Below are 12,969 nucleotides of genomic sequence, written 5' to 3' on the forward strand. Positions count from 1 at the left end.
GCCTTACATGCACGGACCATAAATACCATAATTTGATTTGTCTGCTTCAAAACTGAGTCTGGGATTATTAAAACTTTTCAGAGGAAATGTAGAGTCAAAGCTGTAAAAAAAAAAAAAAAAAAAAAAAAAAAAATTGGCGAAGCATGATATCACCTTTCCAGGGACTATTTAATGTCTCAGCCAACGCTGCATACAAGAACAAGCCGCTTTTTCACAAGCATCCAATTAGAGTGGGTTGGCAGTAACTTGTCTATATTCACACTATGTAGCTCCCTGATTAGTGTTCTCAGCCTGCAAATTAAATACAGTGGAGAGCGTTGCTTGCCTGTGCACAGGTCTGTTAATCTGCAACCAGCCGTGACGGCCCTTATCAGCTGCCATGAGAATGAAACCACAAAACAGACCACATTACTGAAAGAAAAGAGTCTCGGGCAAAAGCAGTTTGTGCAGTCTTTATAGTGAAATACAGCAGCACAGCATGCTCAGTTATCTACATTTATATGCACTGTCAGTGCTCCATTAAACAGACTTACTAACAGGCTATGTGTGTAACTGAATGTGTGTTTATTTTTGCCACAACATAAAAGAATAATGAAGAAAGCAAAAACATATGCACACCAAATTAAGCTCATATCTATCTTCATATGTGCATATTTTCTATCAAAAATGAGTATTGTTCAGACAAATTGCTCCATCAGGAACATTTAAATGACAATGTAAAGACAGTGGTCTTGCTATTGGATGCCAAACACATCCACGTCCACTGTATGAGTCATCTGTTACTGCGGTGTGTGTGTGTAAGTGTGTGTGTAAGGTGGAGGATGGCAGCTGAGATGAGGTATGTGGAACTGAAACCATCTGGTTTTCTCCTCACCACAGTGAACAATAATAACTCCCCCTCCTCATCACCATCATCACCACACACACACATACACACATACAATCCACCAGCTGATCCTGTTGTCATGGCAGTAACACACAAGATGGTGGCAGGATGCTCTGTGGAGTGAGTCGGGTATTTAAGTCCTGGCTTCCAGTTGTTTCTGGTGACAAGATGAGATATAGTTAAGCATTAAATTGGAAGTAAAACATCAGCTGATGTGGTCATAGCGCTTCTGGGAAATGAAAGACACCCATTTTTGAAGACAACGACCTATAAGTTCAAACAAAGCATCTGGTCTATAGAGTTTTTATTGTTCTGCTTTTATTGTAGAGGTACCTGAAAGCCTTGGAACAAAGCTCCCTGGAGACAAATTCTGAGGATCAGCTGGAGGAAAAGCTGCACAAACATCCCTAATTTGAAGGAAGAGCATCTCTACCACAGTATAGCTGCATGAACGTCATCTGTTGCCAAATTCACACTGCAACTGAGAAGGTCAGTGAAATATACGTGGGCAGAATAACCTCTTTGAACATGAACATGAACTTGAAATTAATTACTACACTTGTAAAATATTCTAATATTCCAATAAACATAGTGTGTACACCTGGAGGATATCTACAGAGAGCAGAGGAAAAACAGCAGCTAGGAAATGTGAGAATTATAATCATTCACGTTGCACAAAAATGATTTTATTCATAACACTCAGATGTCTCTGAGTTGTGTGTGTGTGAGAGAGAGATTTATTGCAAAACTAATTGCACTGCAAGCTACTACAATGTACTGTGTGTGCCTGTTAGTTAAAGACAAAAATGCAGCACTGAGAAAGTCTTTATTACAACAGCATTGCAAAGAAGATCATTTCCATAATCAGTCACACAAAATGATACATCATACACATGATGATTTTTTAACATATGTGTGAAAATGCTTTGTACAAAACACACACTGTAAGGCAGAATACTTAATGACTAATTACATGCAGCTCAGACAAAGACTTTGGTTTAAGTTGTGGACTGAAGAGTAACTGAGCAGCAGCTGGCAAATCATTTCAATCACATGTACAATATTTGCAGTAGGAAAGCTTTCTGCATGATTTTGATGACCAGCAGAAAGCAACAAGGTTTTCTGCATTTTTACTTTATTCATAAAATTATCATATCGTGTCCTTAATATACTGCATCTCTTCTACATTTTAAGGCTTCTCTTAACCGGACCACATCTCAAGACTGATGATAATTCTAGATATCCTTCATGTAAATAGTGAAATGATGTGTTGTGTTGAAATGATTAGGTATTAAATCATTCAGCAGAAAATTAAACAACTATTTTGATGATGGATTAGTCATTTACAGTCTTTTATCAAGCAAAATTATCCAATCATTCTCCAAATATGATGATTTGTTGCTTTTTTCTGGTTTATATTATTCTAAATTGGCAAAGGAAGATTAGCAAGTGTAGTTTGTTCCGTGAGGGACGTCTACACTGTGTCTAATACACCACAAATGGATAATTGCACTGTCAGAGCAGCCGTTAAAATATGTAATTACCTTAATAGGACAGGAACCATTACTATATCTATAAGCCAGTTAGTTTCCCCACTGCAAGACATACAAACACTGTATTTCACAGTAGCAAATCACATAAAGTATAGCAATACACATCCTTTACATGATGGGCAGGAGCGTATATGAAGATGAATGCAGATCATCTTTCCTAATAAGGGAGACATACAATATACTCAAGAAAGCACTGGGGACGTGCACATATCCATCCATATGCGCACGCAAACACACACACACACACACACACACACACACACACACACACACACACAAGCACACATTTTCAGGTAGAATCCTGTTTTCCTCTGGATGGTGTTTTACATGATGGAGCAGGTGAAGCCGCAGCAGTCTTTCAGTAGTGTAAGTCCAGTTTTAGTGAAAAAGGGCGTTGACATCTGCTGTGATTTGGACGCCGCTTTTTGATCTTGCAAAGCACCTGATCGACAAGGAGACGTAACTGTAAACTCTTATTCACCACAGCTTGTTCACACAGGTGCATTTAGATCTAAAAATAATACTCACATCGCCGTATTCGCATTGAAAGAGTTGTCGTGTAATTGACCATTTGCTAAATCCTTTGCTAAAGCAGACAAGCTTTGCTTTTGTCCACATGTTGAGGTGGTGTGCGTTAGGCTCTAATACGAGCAATAGTCCATATATGAAGAGTTTGAAGGGTGGTGTCCTTTTTTTTACATTTTCAAAAATTGAAAATATAAGAACAAAAGTGTAAGCAATGCCTCAGAAAGCTTGTCTATCTGCTCTAACTAGCTTACTACCTAAAATGCCTTTGCCTTTTAGAAATATATCATGTATAGAGCTATCAAGTGTAAAGCAGAGACCCTTTTACAGGTACTTGTTTTAAAACAAGTCAGCTTGAAACATTAAAAAGTCAGCTGAAGACAGTTTTCAGCTAACTCACTGAGTTTTAGGGTTGGAGTTAGCTTAAACTAGCTAGCTACATGTGATAAAATCTGCTAGTCGTCATTTCAGCTGACAAAATTCATGATCGTTGGCTAAAAATAAGAAACCTTTGTGTATACTCTTCTGTGAAATCCAAGAACTGCTGTTTCAGAAATGACTGCAAATTCAATGGTAAATCTGCAACCGTTAATATTGTGCATTATGCGGCACACTAGAGTGGAAAGATAGACAGGTGTAGCATCAGGAACTAAGGGGGGCTTAATAGTCCCAAAAGTGTCTTTCTCTTCAACCAATAAAACAGGTGTAACTAGTAACATTAACAACAGCTCTGGTCTATTAAGTGTCTCATTACAGTGTGACAGTGAGCCAGCATGAACAACACCAGGACCCTGAAACTGAAGCAGCTAAATGGAATTCAGCCATCATTCATTTTATTATTCACACCTGTGCTTTTTGTTTGACATCAAAATGTCTTCCATGAAAAAGGCCTATATTGAAGGTTCAGCAGCAGAAAAAATGTTGTGCCCCTGACTCTTTGTGGCAAGTATGGACAGGAGGAACAATTACAGCAACCAACCTTTCAATGGACATGTGAGTATTGTATTAAGACTTGACAAAATGTTTAGAATATCGTTTAACTTATGCTCTTATCTAGACCGACTTGTCAATCAGGGACTTTTGGTTGGAGCACACAGCTGATGCAAGGATTACACCTGAGCTACCAGAAGCAGTATACCCACTGTCCCAACTGTCTGCATCCTCTTACATACAAATACAAATGTCATGAGTAGAGCTAAATGGTGACTACAAACATAACTACAACCCAATACTTGTTTTTGTGGTTAGACTCACCTTTTGTAGCTGAGGTCTTTGGAAATCTGGACTGTAAGAAGGCTGCCATTTCTCTGTCTTCCTCTCTTTCCCTGAGAAGAAGAAGATTTCCTTATTTTTTATTTATTACATCTCGTTAAATGTCACTGGACAGCATTTGAGAGAAACCTGGGTTGGACTGACACGTCCTCAAGAAAAGGATTTTAATTAAATGTGCATGGTGTGCTACACACGATCATCTCCTCGTTCCATTTTCACATCCACATTGAATAATAAAGGAAGATGGTCTCTCAAATCCCTGCAGTCTTTCTGAGAACAATCAAAATGTCAATAATGTGAATTTTTTCACAAGAGACAAGGCCACATGTCTAGTAGATCCTGTCACACGCCCAGTAGTATTGGACTTAAGTGGATTAGTGGTGATGAAGCATTGATAAATGATTGCTTTGTGAGGGGTCAACAGTCACGGTCAAACGACAAAAATGTAACATGCTAAAAGCTCATTGTTTAATTGTTGCATTGAGCTACATCACTCTGAAGATTTAAGCCTTTAGAATTTGTCTTAATAAAAATCTATTGTCTTGTAAACAGACAGCGTTGTAGTCTGTCTGTCTGCAGGGCCTGTGAGTCAGGAGAATACCACTTCATCAAAGTCATTTTCCATCTAGTGATTTAATAACCTCACCTCAGCCTCTCAAACTCCACATCATCAACGAGGAAGTCTCTAGTCTCCACCAGCTTGTTGATCTGCTGCAGCACCTCCTCTTCCCTCTCCCTGTCCTCCTTGGACTTGTCTTTGTCTGTTCAACAATCACATGACAAGCCATAAAATACAGCCCTCACTGAGTGTTAAAATGATAAATTATGACATTTTAGGATTTGTAAAACAGTCATAACTATAGTTACAGTATACTTGCTGTGGATTCTTTGTTCTTATTTAAAAGAATATCACTCTTGTCGTTAGATGTATTTCAATGAAAATACAGCAAATAAAAACAGTGTACACCTCACCCAAAGCAAAATGTCTGCAGGTTTAACAACAGCTGGTGACAAACACTACACAGACAGGCAGTGACTCTTTTTTATTTTACCTGGAATTGAGACAAGTTTCTGCAGCTCTTTCTTCAGCCTTGTGATTTCTTTGCAGAGCTGAATGTCATCCATCCTACGTGGAAAGAAAGAAACAAAGGGAAAAACAGTCCCTCAAAAACCATGAATAGATATTTCACAGAAAAACAAGTTATTCTAAATTTAAAAAGCAGTTGTATTTCTACTGTCTCATGGTATTTTTATGGATAATTAGGACTAGAGAAGATGCACATCCACCACTTGATGAAGCAGAAACATACAGTATCAATAAAGACAGTCTGCACTATCAAACTGCCGGTGCTTTTATATTGCGGAGTTGGTATTTCAGTCAAAATCATTCACATTACTTTTATAGAGCATTGAGGACAACACAGCATCTCTATCTGTGTATTTTTCAGCAGGATCCTGTCATTCCAGTGTCTCAGAGATCCCTACAGGCAGCAGGAGAATATTCAGATGAATGTTTAAGTGGCGTCAGTTTGACAGACTGACACTGGTAGCTGTCAGTGATGAGCGTGATGACATACAACCTTTTGACTGCAACTGCTGTAGACAAGGCAGCCATAGAGTCAGAATTTCTACCCATCTCACTGTCAACATGACATAGTGAAGTACAATTAAGTGGTCATTATTATAGTTTCATTTTTCAATAGGGAAAGCACAAAAGGCTTGTCAATCAAATCATTATCAGATTATCATTCAGATAAGAAAAGACCTGCACAGAGCTACTAATGCAAATAAAGACAGTATCTCTTTGAGGGGCTTAAAAATGTAGAATGGACTTTGCATTACGGTAACAAAGTAATTTCCTTCATACCTTTACAAATGACAGCGTGAATGTGAAATTGTACGCGCTTATCAAAACAGAACAACACTGGACTCAGATGTTGGGCTCAGATGACTGTGAGATCCCTGATTTTATTAGCTGAAATAACGCCGCCACGCTGCCCTCTGTGGACGAATCACACCTGACAGTATCAGATCTCATTTCACTGTCTGACTCCGATGTGGATTTCAAAACATCGGGAGCCTGTCTGACGAGTGTTTGTGTGTGTGTGTGTGTGTGTGTGTGTGTGTGTGTGTGTGTGTTTGTGGAGAGGCTGCTATTACAGTGATGGCAAAAAGAGGAAAATGACTCTGATAGGAATAGGTACTCTGAGCTGTTGATTCAATAAAATGTGTTTCACTTAAGTGTACTTCAGCAGTTTATATTTCAGGATGACTCATATGCTGCCACCCAGGAGTGCAAATTTGAAAGTAGTCTTGTTCATGTTGCAGTTTGCCTAAAGGATGCTGCTGCATCAACCACCTATGGCAGCATTTCAGTGGTAAAAAAAAATATTTTTTTTTGGAATTATGTGTATTTGCTTTCTTGCCAAGAGTTTAATGCGCGGATTGATACCACTCCTCTGTGGCATCGATCTCTCCTCAAGAAAGCAAATGTGTATTTCCCAACATTTCAAACCATTCAGGTCTTAAAACTGTTCAAATTCTACCTCAGGAATGTAAGAATAATTTGTTTTCACATAGTAGAGTTTTGTCATTTTATCAAATCTCCCCATGATAGCTGACCTTCAGTTACTGTCTGTATTGCAGTTTGTATCATTCATGTCAACACATGCACAGCAGGATCAGGTGTGATTGTGTATCACCTTTCACTTCCTGGATGAAAAGTCCGTGTTCAGAGAACATTGACGTAAGTGAAAACCTGATGTGAAACTGCTACATGTCATCATGAACCACAACACTTGCATGTGATTGTGGAGGCTCAGACTAGTCATTTTGAAAGCTTGCACAGCAATACCCCGAGCTAAAGTCATTATCTTGTACTTCTTCAATTCATCACATGGCTACATTATGCAGTGCTGGTGCCCCCCCACCTCCATCCTCATACATGTGGTCAAAATAATGAGGACGGTCTCGACAGAAAAAGAGTGAAATAATTAAAAGCAAGGATGAGAGAGAAAGGAGAAAAGGGCATCTTTCTAGATCTGAAAAAAAAAGAACGGTGAATATGTGTGTGTGTGTGTGTGTGTGTGTGTGTTTGTGTGCTAGACCTTAAATAACACTGCTTTTTATGTTTTCTTCACACACTTTTTGCCATCATGCACATGGCTGCTCTCAGTCTCAGTGGCTGACAGTCGTGGTGCATCTTCTCTTATTCCTGAGGGACTGTCAGCAGTATCTCTGTGCATTCAGATCCCTGTACAGCAGAGCTTTACTGTATGTGTGGGTGCAGAGGACCGAGCAGTGGAACGTCACATGACAGAAGAGGAGCATGTATTATCCTCTTGGGTCTGATGCCATCAGTGTTTGTCAGTATGTGAAAAACTCAAATATTATCAGCTCCTCCCAAAACACCGTTTGGGAGCCATAAATCATTTTTAAAAAAGCCAGATAGAATCTGTAATAATATGTTTGTCTACCTTTGAGATGCACTTAAGTGTTGAGGAAGCAGATCTTACATGTATCTCAGCTCTGATTCTCTCCGCACCAGGATGTCTCGTATCCGCTCAATTTTGAACAGCTCTCCTTCAATGTCCTCGATTGTAATTGAGGAGTCGGCCATCGAAATGACATCTTCAGCTGAAAGACAAACACATTCATTTGGGTCTGAAGATGGGATTATGAGATTTCACAGATACATTTATTTTTAAAAATTTGTAGACTTTTGACTGCCTTGTATAACAAACAAATGACAAAAGCACAAAGATTCAGTTCTTCTTGTACCAAATTTATTGTGAAAAATGTAAAGAAATCCATAAAGTGTGCAGTAGACTCCATTTAGATGTCTAAGTGATTTCAGGTGAAAGTGAGGCTGTCACTTCCTCCTGTCATGTGACATCACTGCAGCTGTTTTACAAGAACCATCATTTTATCAATAAGCAGTGTTTGTAACATCATCTGTTTTTCTGTTTCTTGTAACATTTCAAAGTAACTCCATCATAATGTGGAAATTGCAAATAAAAAAACAAACTAATAAAAAAAACAATGTTATCCTCAGGAATCCTCATCAGAGCAAAGAGAAATGATCAAAGGAACAGCCTTCTTAAAGGATGGGTGATGGCATGTGAGCGGGGAGGTTACCAGGCTGAATATAAGCTCAGTCTACAGTATAATGAACTGCAGAGCAGCAGACATTTTGACATTTAATTGCAGGAAAAGCACAGATGTAAGTAATAACCTCGTTAACGACTTTTAAGTGGTCCAGTTCCAGGCTCTGGTGTTTTGCCTGTTGGCTCACTAGCACTACTTACCGAGCCATTTAAAGTCCAGATGAAACGGCATTACGAGAGTATTTAACTTCCGAATCGTGACATTTTTCTGAGTGAAACAGGACAGACAGGCGGGACTTTGGGAGGATTTTGATTTGAGAAGTGGACGTGTCATAGTGAATCTTAGCTTTGTACTGTTAAAAGTTGAAGATTGATTGATGGATAGATGTCATGATTTTATTGATTGAAATTAGTTGGTTCAAGCCTACGTAAGCACACGTCGTTTTTTGTTTTACAGAGAGAAAACATGATTGGAATTATCAGAAGACAAAGAAATTGATTTTTTTTTGGCATATAGTGTTAAATAGGTGCATAATATGACTGGCAATGTGATCTGAAAGAGTTTAAAAGGCATTTTTCAATTCATCTCGACATTAAAGGAACTGAACCATCATTAATTAAATTAGTGCCACCTGTGCTTTTTCTGCAATGTCAAGTTAAAATGTCTGCTGTTAAAAGGGTCTATTGTCTCTCCAGCAGCAGCAGCAGCATTCTGTACACTCACTGGTCACAGACCAGTTAATTGCTTGTACAGAACAGATTGCAATTTCCAACAACAGGCAGAAAAAACTCACATCAGTATACATTCTTACACAGTGGCATAATGATTTCATAAGAGTAGTTCAACATTCTGAGAAATATATTTATTTGCTTTCTGAGTTAGATGAGAAGATTGAAGAGGTATTGATACTCTCATCTAACTGTTGAGAAGTTAGTGAGTTAGTGTATTTCCCAAAATGAATTATTGCATACTAATTTATTGCATTTATTATGTTCAGTAAAGCACCTGTGTTGTTTATCAAGGCTCTCAAGAGACTCTCGACACTCGACAAACTTCCTAAATATGTAGAGTTAAACCCAAAACTGATGAAATTCTGAATGAAACGCTCCAATGATTCTGGTTCAGCTCTAAACATTAACGCTGTCCTGGATCAAATTCACCATCCTGCTATAATCTGATGTGAGCTCCTGTGATTCTTAGAGCATTTCAGCATCACTGAATAACTGCACTGCCCCCCCCCCTGCAGCCTCCTACTCCTCACCAGGAGCGATGAGTCATCCAGCAGCTCGGATTGGCTTTTAATTACCTGACCTTGTGTGAAAAGACATTACAATTATACCCATTGAATCACTGGGGATATGAGAGCTGCACAAACACACAACCTGCCAAACCTACGCAAGTATCTGGTGATTCCACAACTTCATCTTCATCTACATGTGTATTACAACACTCACATTAATTATCAGCGGGTGATTTAGTGTTTTGGCAGTGTTGAAACCGTCTGCATGTGTTCGTTCTGTTTGCGTTATTCTGCTCTAAGCCTTTCAACAGGCTCCAAGACATTTGTCAAAACTGTCCTTGGCTTTTATTTCACACTGTCACTCTTAATTATACTTCCTCTATATCAGGTTTGTGTGAATATACAGTTTTATTATTTACTGGCTGGGTATTAATTTCACTTGTTAAATGCCTGCATATCAGTTGGACAGAATACAGTAGTAGTAATAATGTCACACCCTCAAGACACTCAACCATGTGGTACATGTGCTGTATAATAGAAAACATTAGAATCAAATTAATTTGTATTTGTGTGTGTTCTTGTAACTAAATATTGCTTATGTGATATCATAGAGAAGAAGCTTGTGCAATTAGAATAACAGAGATTCAAGAACTGAGCCTTGAGGCATGCCAAAATTAAAATCTAACAAACTAAAGACACAAAGTGTCTCCATTAACTGTAACGTCTCTGCTTCCTGTGACAACATGTTGTTTTTAGACGTCATTCTCTTTGTGCGTCAAGGTTTCTCTAAATAACATTAAAACTGGCGTCAGTACGAAGGACAGCTTAACACTACAAATGTTCAATTCACTAAAATTTCTGCAAAAATGACGCTGCATATTGCATACTTCTTATATTTTCTTTTTATGTCATTTTTATTTATAATATTATTCATTTGCATGAATGTTTGTTCTTTTTCATTTCAAGGATTGACATTGCAATGAGTCTTGTGTCAGAAGTGGTCAGAATAACCTTAAAAATGTACTCACAGCGTTACATTTTTGGCCAACATGAATATAGTGAATCACCAAGAGGTATAATAATAATAAGTGTATATTTGTATAAGTTAAGTTAGATGAGCTGAGGAGAAATGAAGGATCAGTAATCCCTGTATCTTTATGTGAGTTAATACCCTGATATTAACACTAATGGGTCTAATTTCCTAACAGTGTCCTAGTGGTTTTCTGGGGATTAACTACTTGGTAATAATGATAGAAAAACAGAAATATACTCAGAAAAAAGCTCAATTTAAATATTAAATATTCATAAATTTGTCACTTATTACTGGAACTCTTATTGCTTGCCTGTAGACAATTTTCACATTTTTGTATATTCAGCTGACCTGCTGTGCAGTGATTAAATATTATTTTAAGCAATGAATTGGAATAAATTAATCAGAACAATTGAACACTGTCTCTGATTGCATCAAATTACACAGATATTTTACAGGAATCTTCATTGAAACTATTTAGAAATTACAGACCAGAGCCGGTTGCTTTTTCTGACTTAATTAAATAAGGCATGAAAAGTAACATAATTAAATAAAATGATGCCAGTATTACAACTGTAATCCTGGCAGAATTGGAGACAATCAATAGGCTACATGTAGATTGTATTGTAGAAAAGTCTTCACCTTCTCAACATATTGGAAATACTGGGGGTTACAAGTCTAAGCCCCCCGGTGGGATCTAAAATCCTGCCTACAGCCCTGCTGACAGGTAACTTTAACATACTGACAGTGAGGATCTGCAGGGACCTGAAGCTTCAACGCTCTCTGCTGAAAGTTGCTGCTAAATATGTAAAACACCCCCTTCTTCAGTAACACTATTAAATATACACCCAGTTAAATTTACACATAAACATCTGGCGTGGATGCCACTCAAAACTCACCTGGTTTCTCCGTCGCTGCGTCCACTTGGGTATTTTCCAAAGAACCGTATTGCTTAGATGATTTTCTTTCTTTTTCCATATTTCTTCAAAAACAGTCTCCTTTTCAGACACACTGCACAGAAAATTTTAAACTGAATGCTACCTGAAAATAAATATTACAACGTATTGACTGAGAGTCCGTGCAGCATTGTCGTTACATGTGATGGAGTAGAGGAGGAGCTGCCAGCAGATGCTGAATCAAACCTCACAGTGGTGGATCTCATCCTCAACACAGAGGACCTGATGCAGTGACCACCGCTCCGAGGCGCCACCTACTGACTGACACAGACTATAACACGCCCAGTGATAACTACATAAAGAGTGGGAAACGTGGAAAACATACATTTGAATCCATTAAGAGAAAGCTGTTGACTTCTCATGACTGAAATGTTTGGGATCAAATCAGTGGCAGAAAGATTTTGAGCTTATGAAACTAAGTCTGTAGTTGTAAATCATCTTGTGAAGCTCTGAAACACTGTATAAGAATCCAGGTTTGTGAATGTGGAAAAGGATTGTTAGTGTAGAAAAAAAATTGTGTGTGCAGATAAAATGTGTGCATAACTTACATCAACAGTGGTTACACAAAGAGAAAAAATAAGTGCTTTTGTGAACATCTGAGTGCAGATTGAAAGCAAAAAAGTGCACATGAAATTCAGAAGTCAATCATTGTAAAATTTATTCAGTCTCTTTCCCCATATGCTACTTAATAAACAACATCACGGACAGAATGATTGAAATAACACACATCTGCCATTTTAATGGTCTGCTGCGCTCTACCCACTACAACAACACTCTCCACAGGAGAATTGAGCTTTCTTTCATCATGAATTTTACATCACGCCTGAGTTCAGCTGTTAACAACATACTGGGGATGACTTGATTTCATGCAGCCGAGCCCCCTTGAGGGGCCAGACAGATGTTTGAGGGGCGCAGCGTGCATCTGTTTGCATGCAGGAGCTGCCGTTGTACCGCAGGTAGCAGAGTCCCACACCTGGGAGAAGTGTTTATTCATTCATTCACTCCACAGCTGTGTGTAAACAGACAGTCAGACAATTCACACTACTGCCCGAGACTCAGAGGCGTATAAGATAAGAGTTTGTTATTCAAATGATATGACAGAGCAAGAATAATTTATAACACACAGACTCATTACTATTCCCATAAGGGGTGAGCAATGTGTGTTTAAAGCAGAGGGAGGTTCAGATCTGAGGATATCTTTGTCGACTTATATGATTTGAATCTAAAGCAAACATTTACTTTGGCTGCTGGTTGCAGCTTCATGTGAAGTAAGTGACCGCAAGAATATTTATTTATTGCAAATATTCAAGAGGAGATAATGTTGGAGTCACACATCAACATTTTTCAGATTAATATTTTTAGATATTTGCAGCTATAAGAAGAGACATGATAAAAACATA

General features: G+C 38.3%; 1 protein-coding gene across 1 annotated transcript; it reads right to left on the minus strand.

The window, feature by feature from the left end:
• Positions 1-929: 929 nt before the first annotated feature.
• On the minus strand, positions 930-11,768 carry zgc:171844 (uncharacterized protein LOC100151763 homolog). Its single transcript, XM_044331646.1, has 6 exons — positions 11,513-11,768; positions 7,752-7,872; positions 5,289-5,362; positions 4,883-4,997; positions 4,219-4,289; positions 930-2,881 (listed from the first exon to the last, which is right to left on the minus strand). Exons 1-6 carry the CDS (start codon positions 11,589-11,591, stop codon positions 2,763-2,765), a joined length of 579 nt encoding a protein of 192 aa, XP_044187581.1. The 5' UTR covers positions 11,592-11,768; the 3' UTR covers positions 930-2,762.
• Between the last annotated feature and the right edge of the window lie 1,201 nt (positions 11,769-12,969).

Source organism: Thunnus albacares, chromosome 17 (genome assembly GCF_914725855.1).
Source record: "Thunnus albacares chromosome 17, fThuAlb1.1, whole genome shotgun sequence".
NCBI lineage: Eukaryota > Metazoa > Chordata > Actinopteri > Scombriformes > Scombridae > Thunnus > Thunnus albacares.

Bases quoted from the DNA above. Each gene is read 5' to 3' on its own strand.
- zgc:171844 (XM_044331646.1), bottom strand. From the start codon at position 11,591: ATGGAAAAAGAAAGAAAATCATCTAAGCAATACGGTTCTTTGGAAAAT. The intron at 7,873-11,512 runs GTGAGTTTTGAG...TTTGTCTTTCAG, and splicing joins CGCAGCGACGGAGAAACCAG to CTGAAGATGTCATTTCGATG. The intron at 4,290-4,882 runs GTGAGGTTATTA...TCTTCTTCTCAG, and splicing joins GTGGAGTTTGAGAGGCTGAG to GGAAAGAGAGGAAGACAGAG.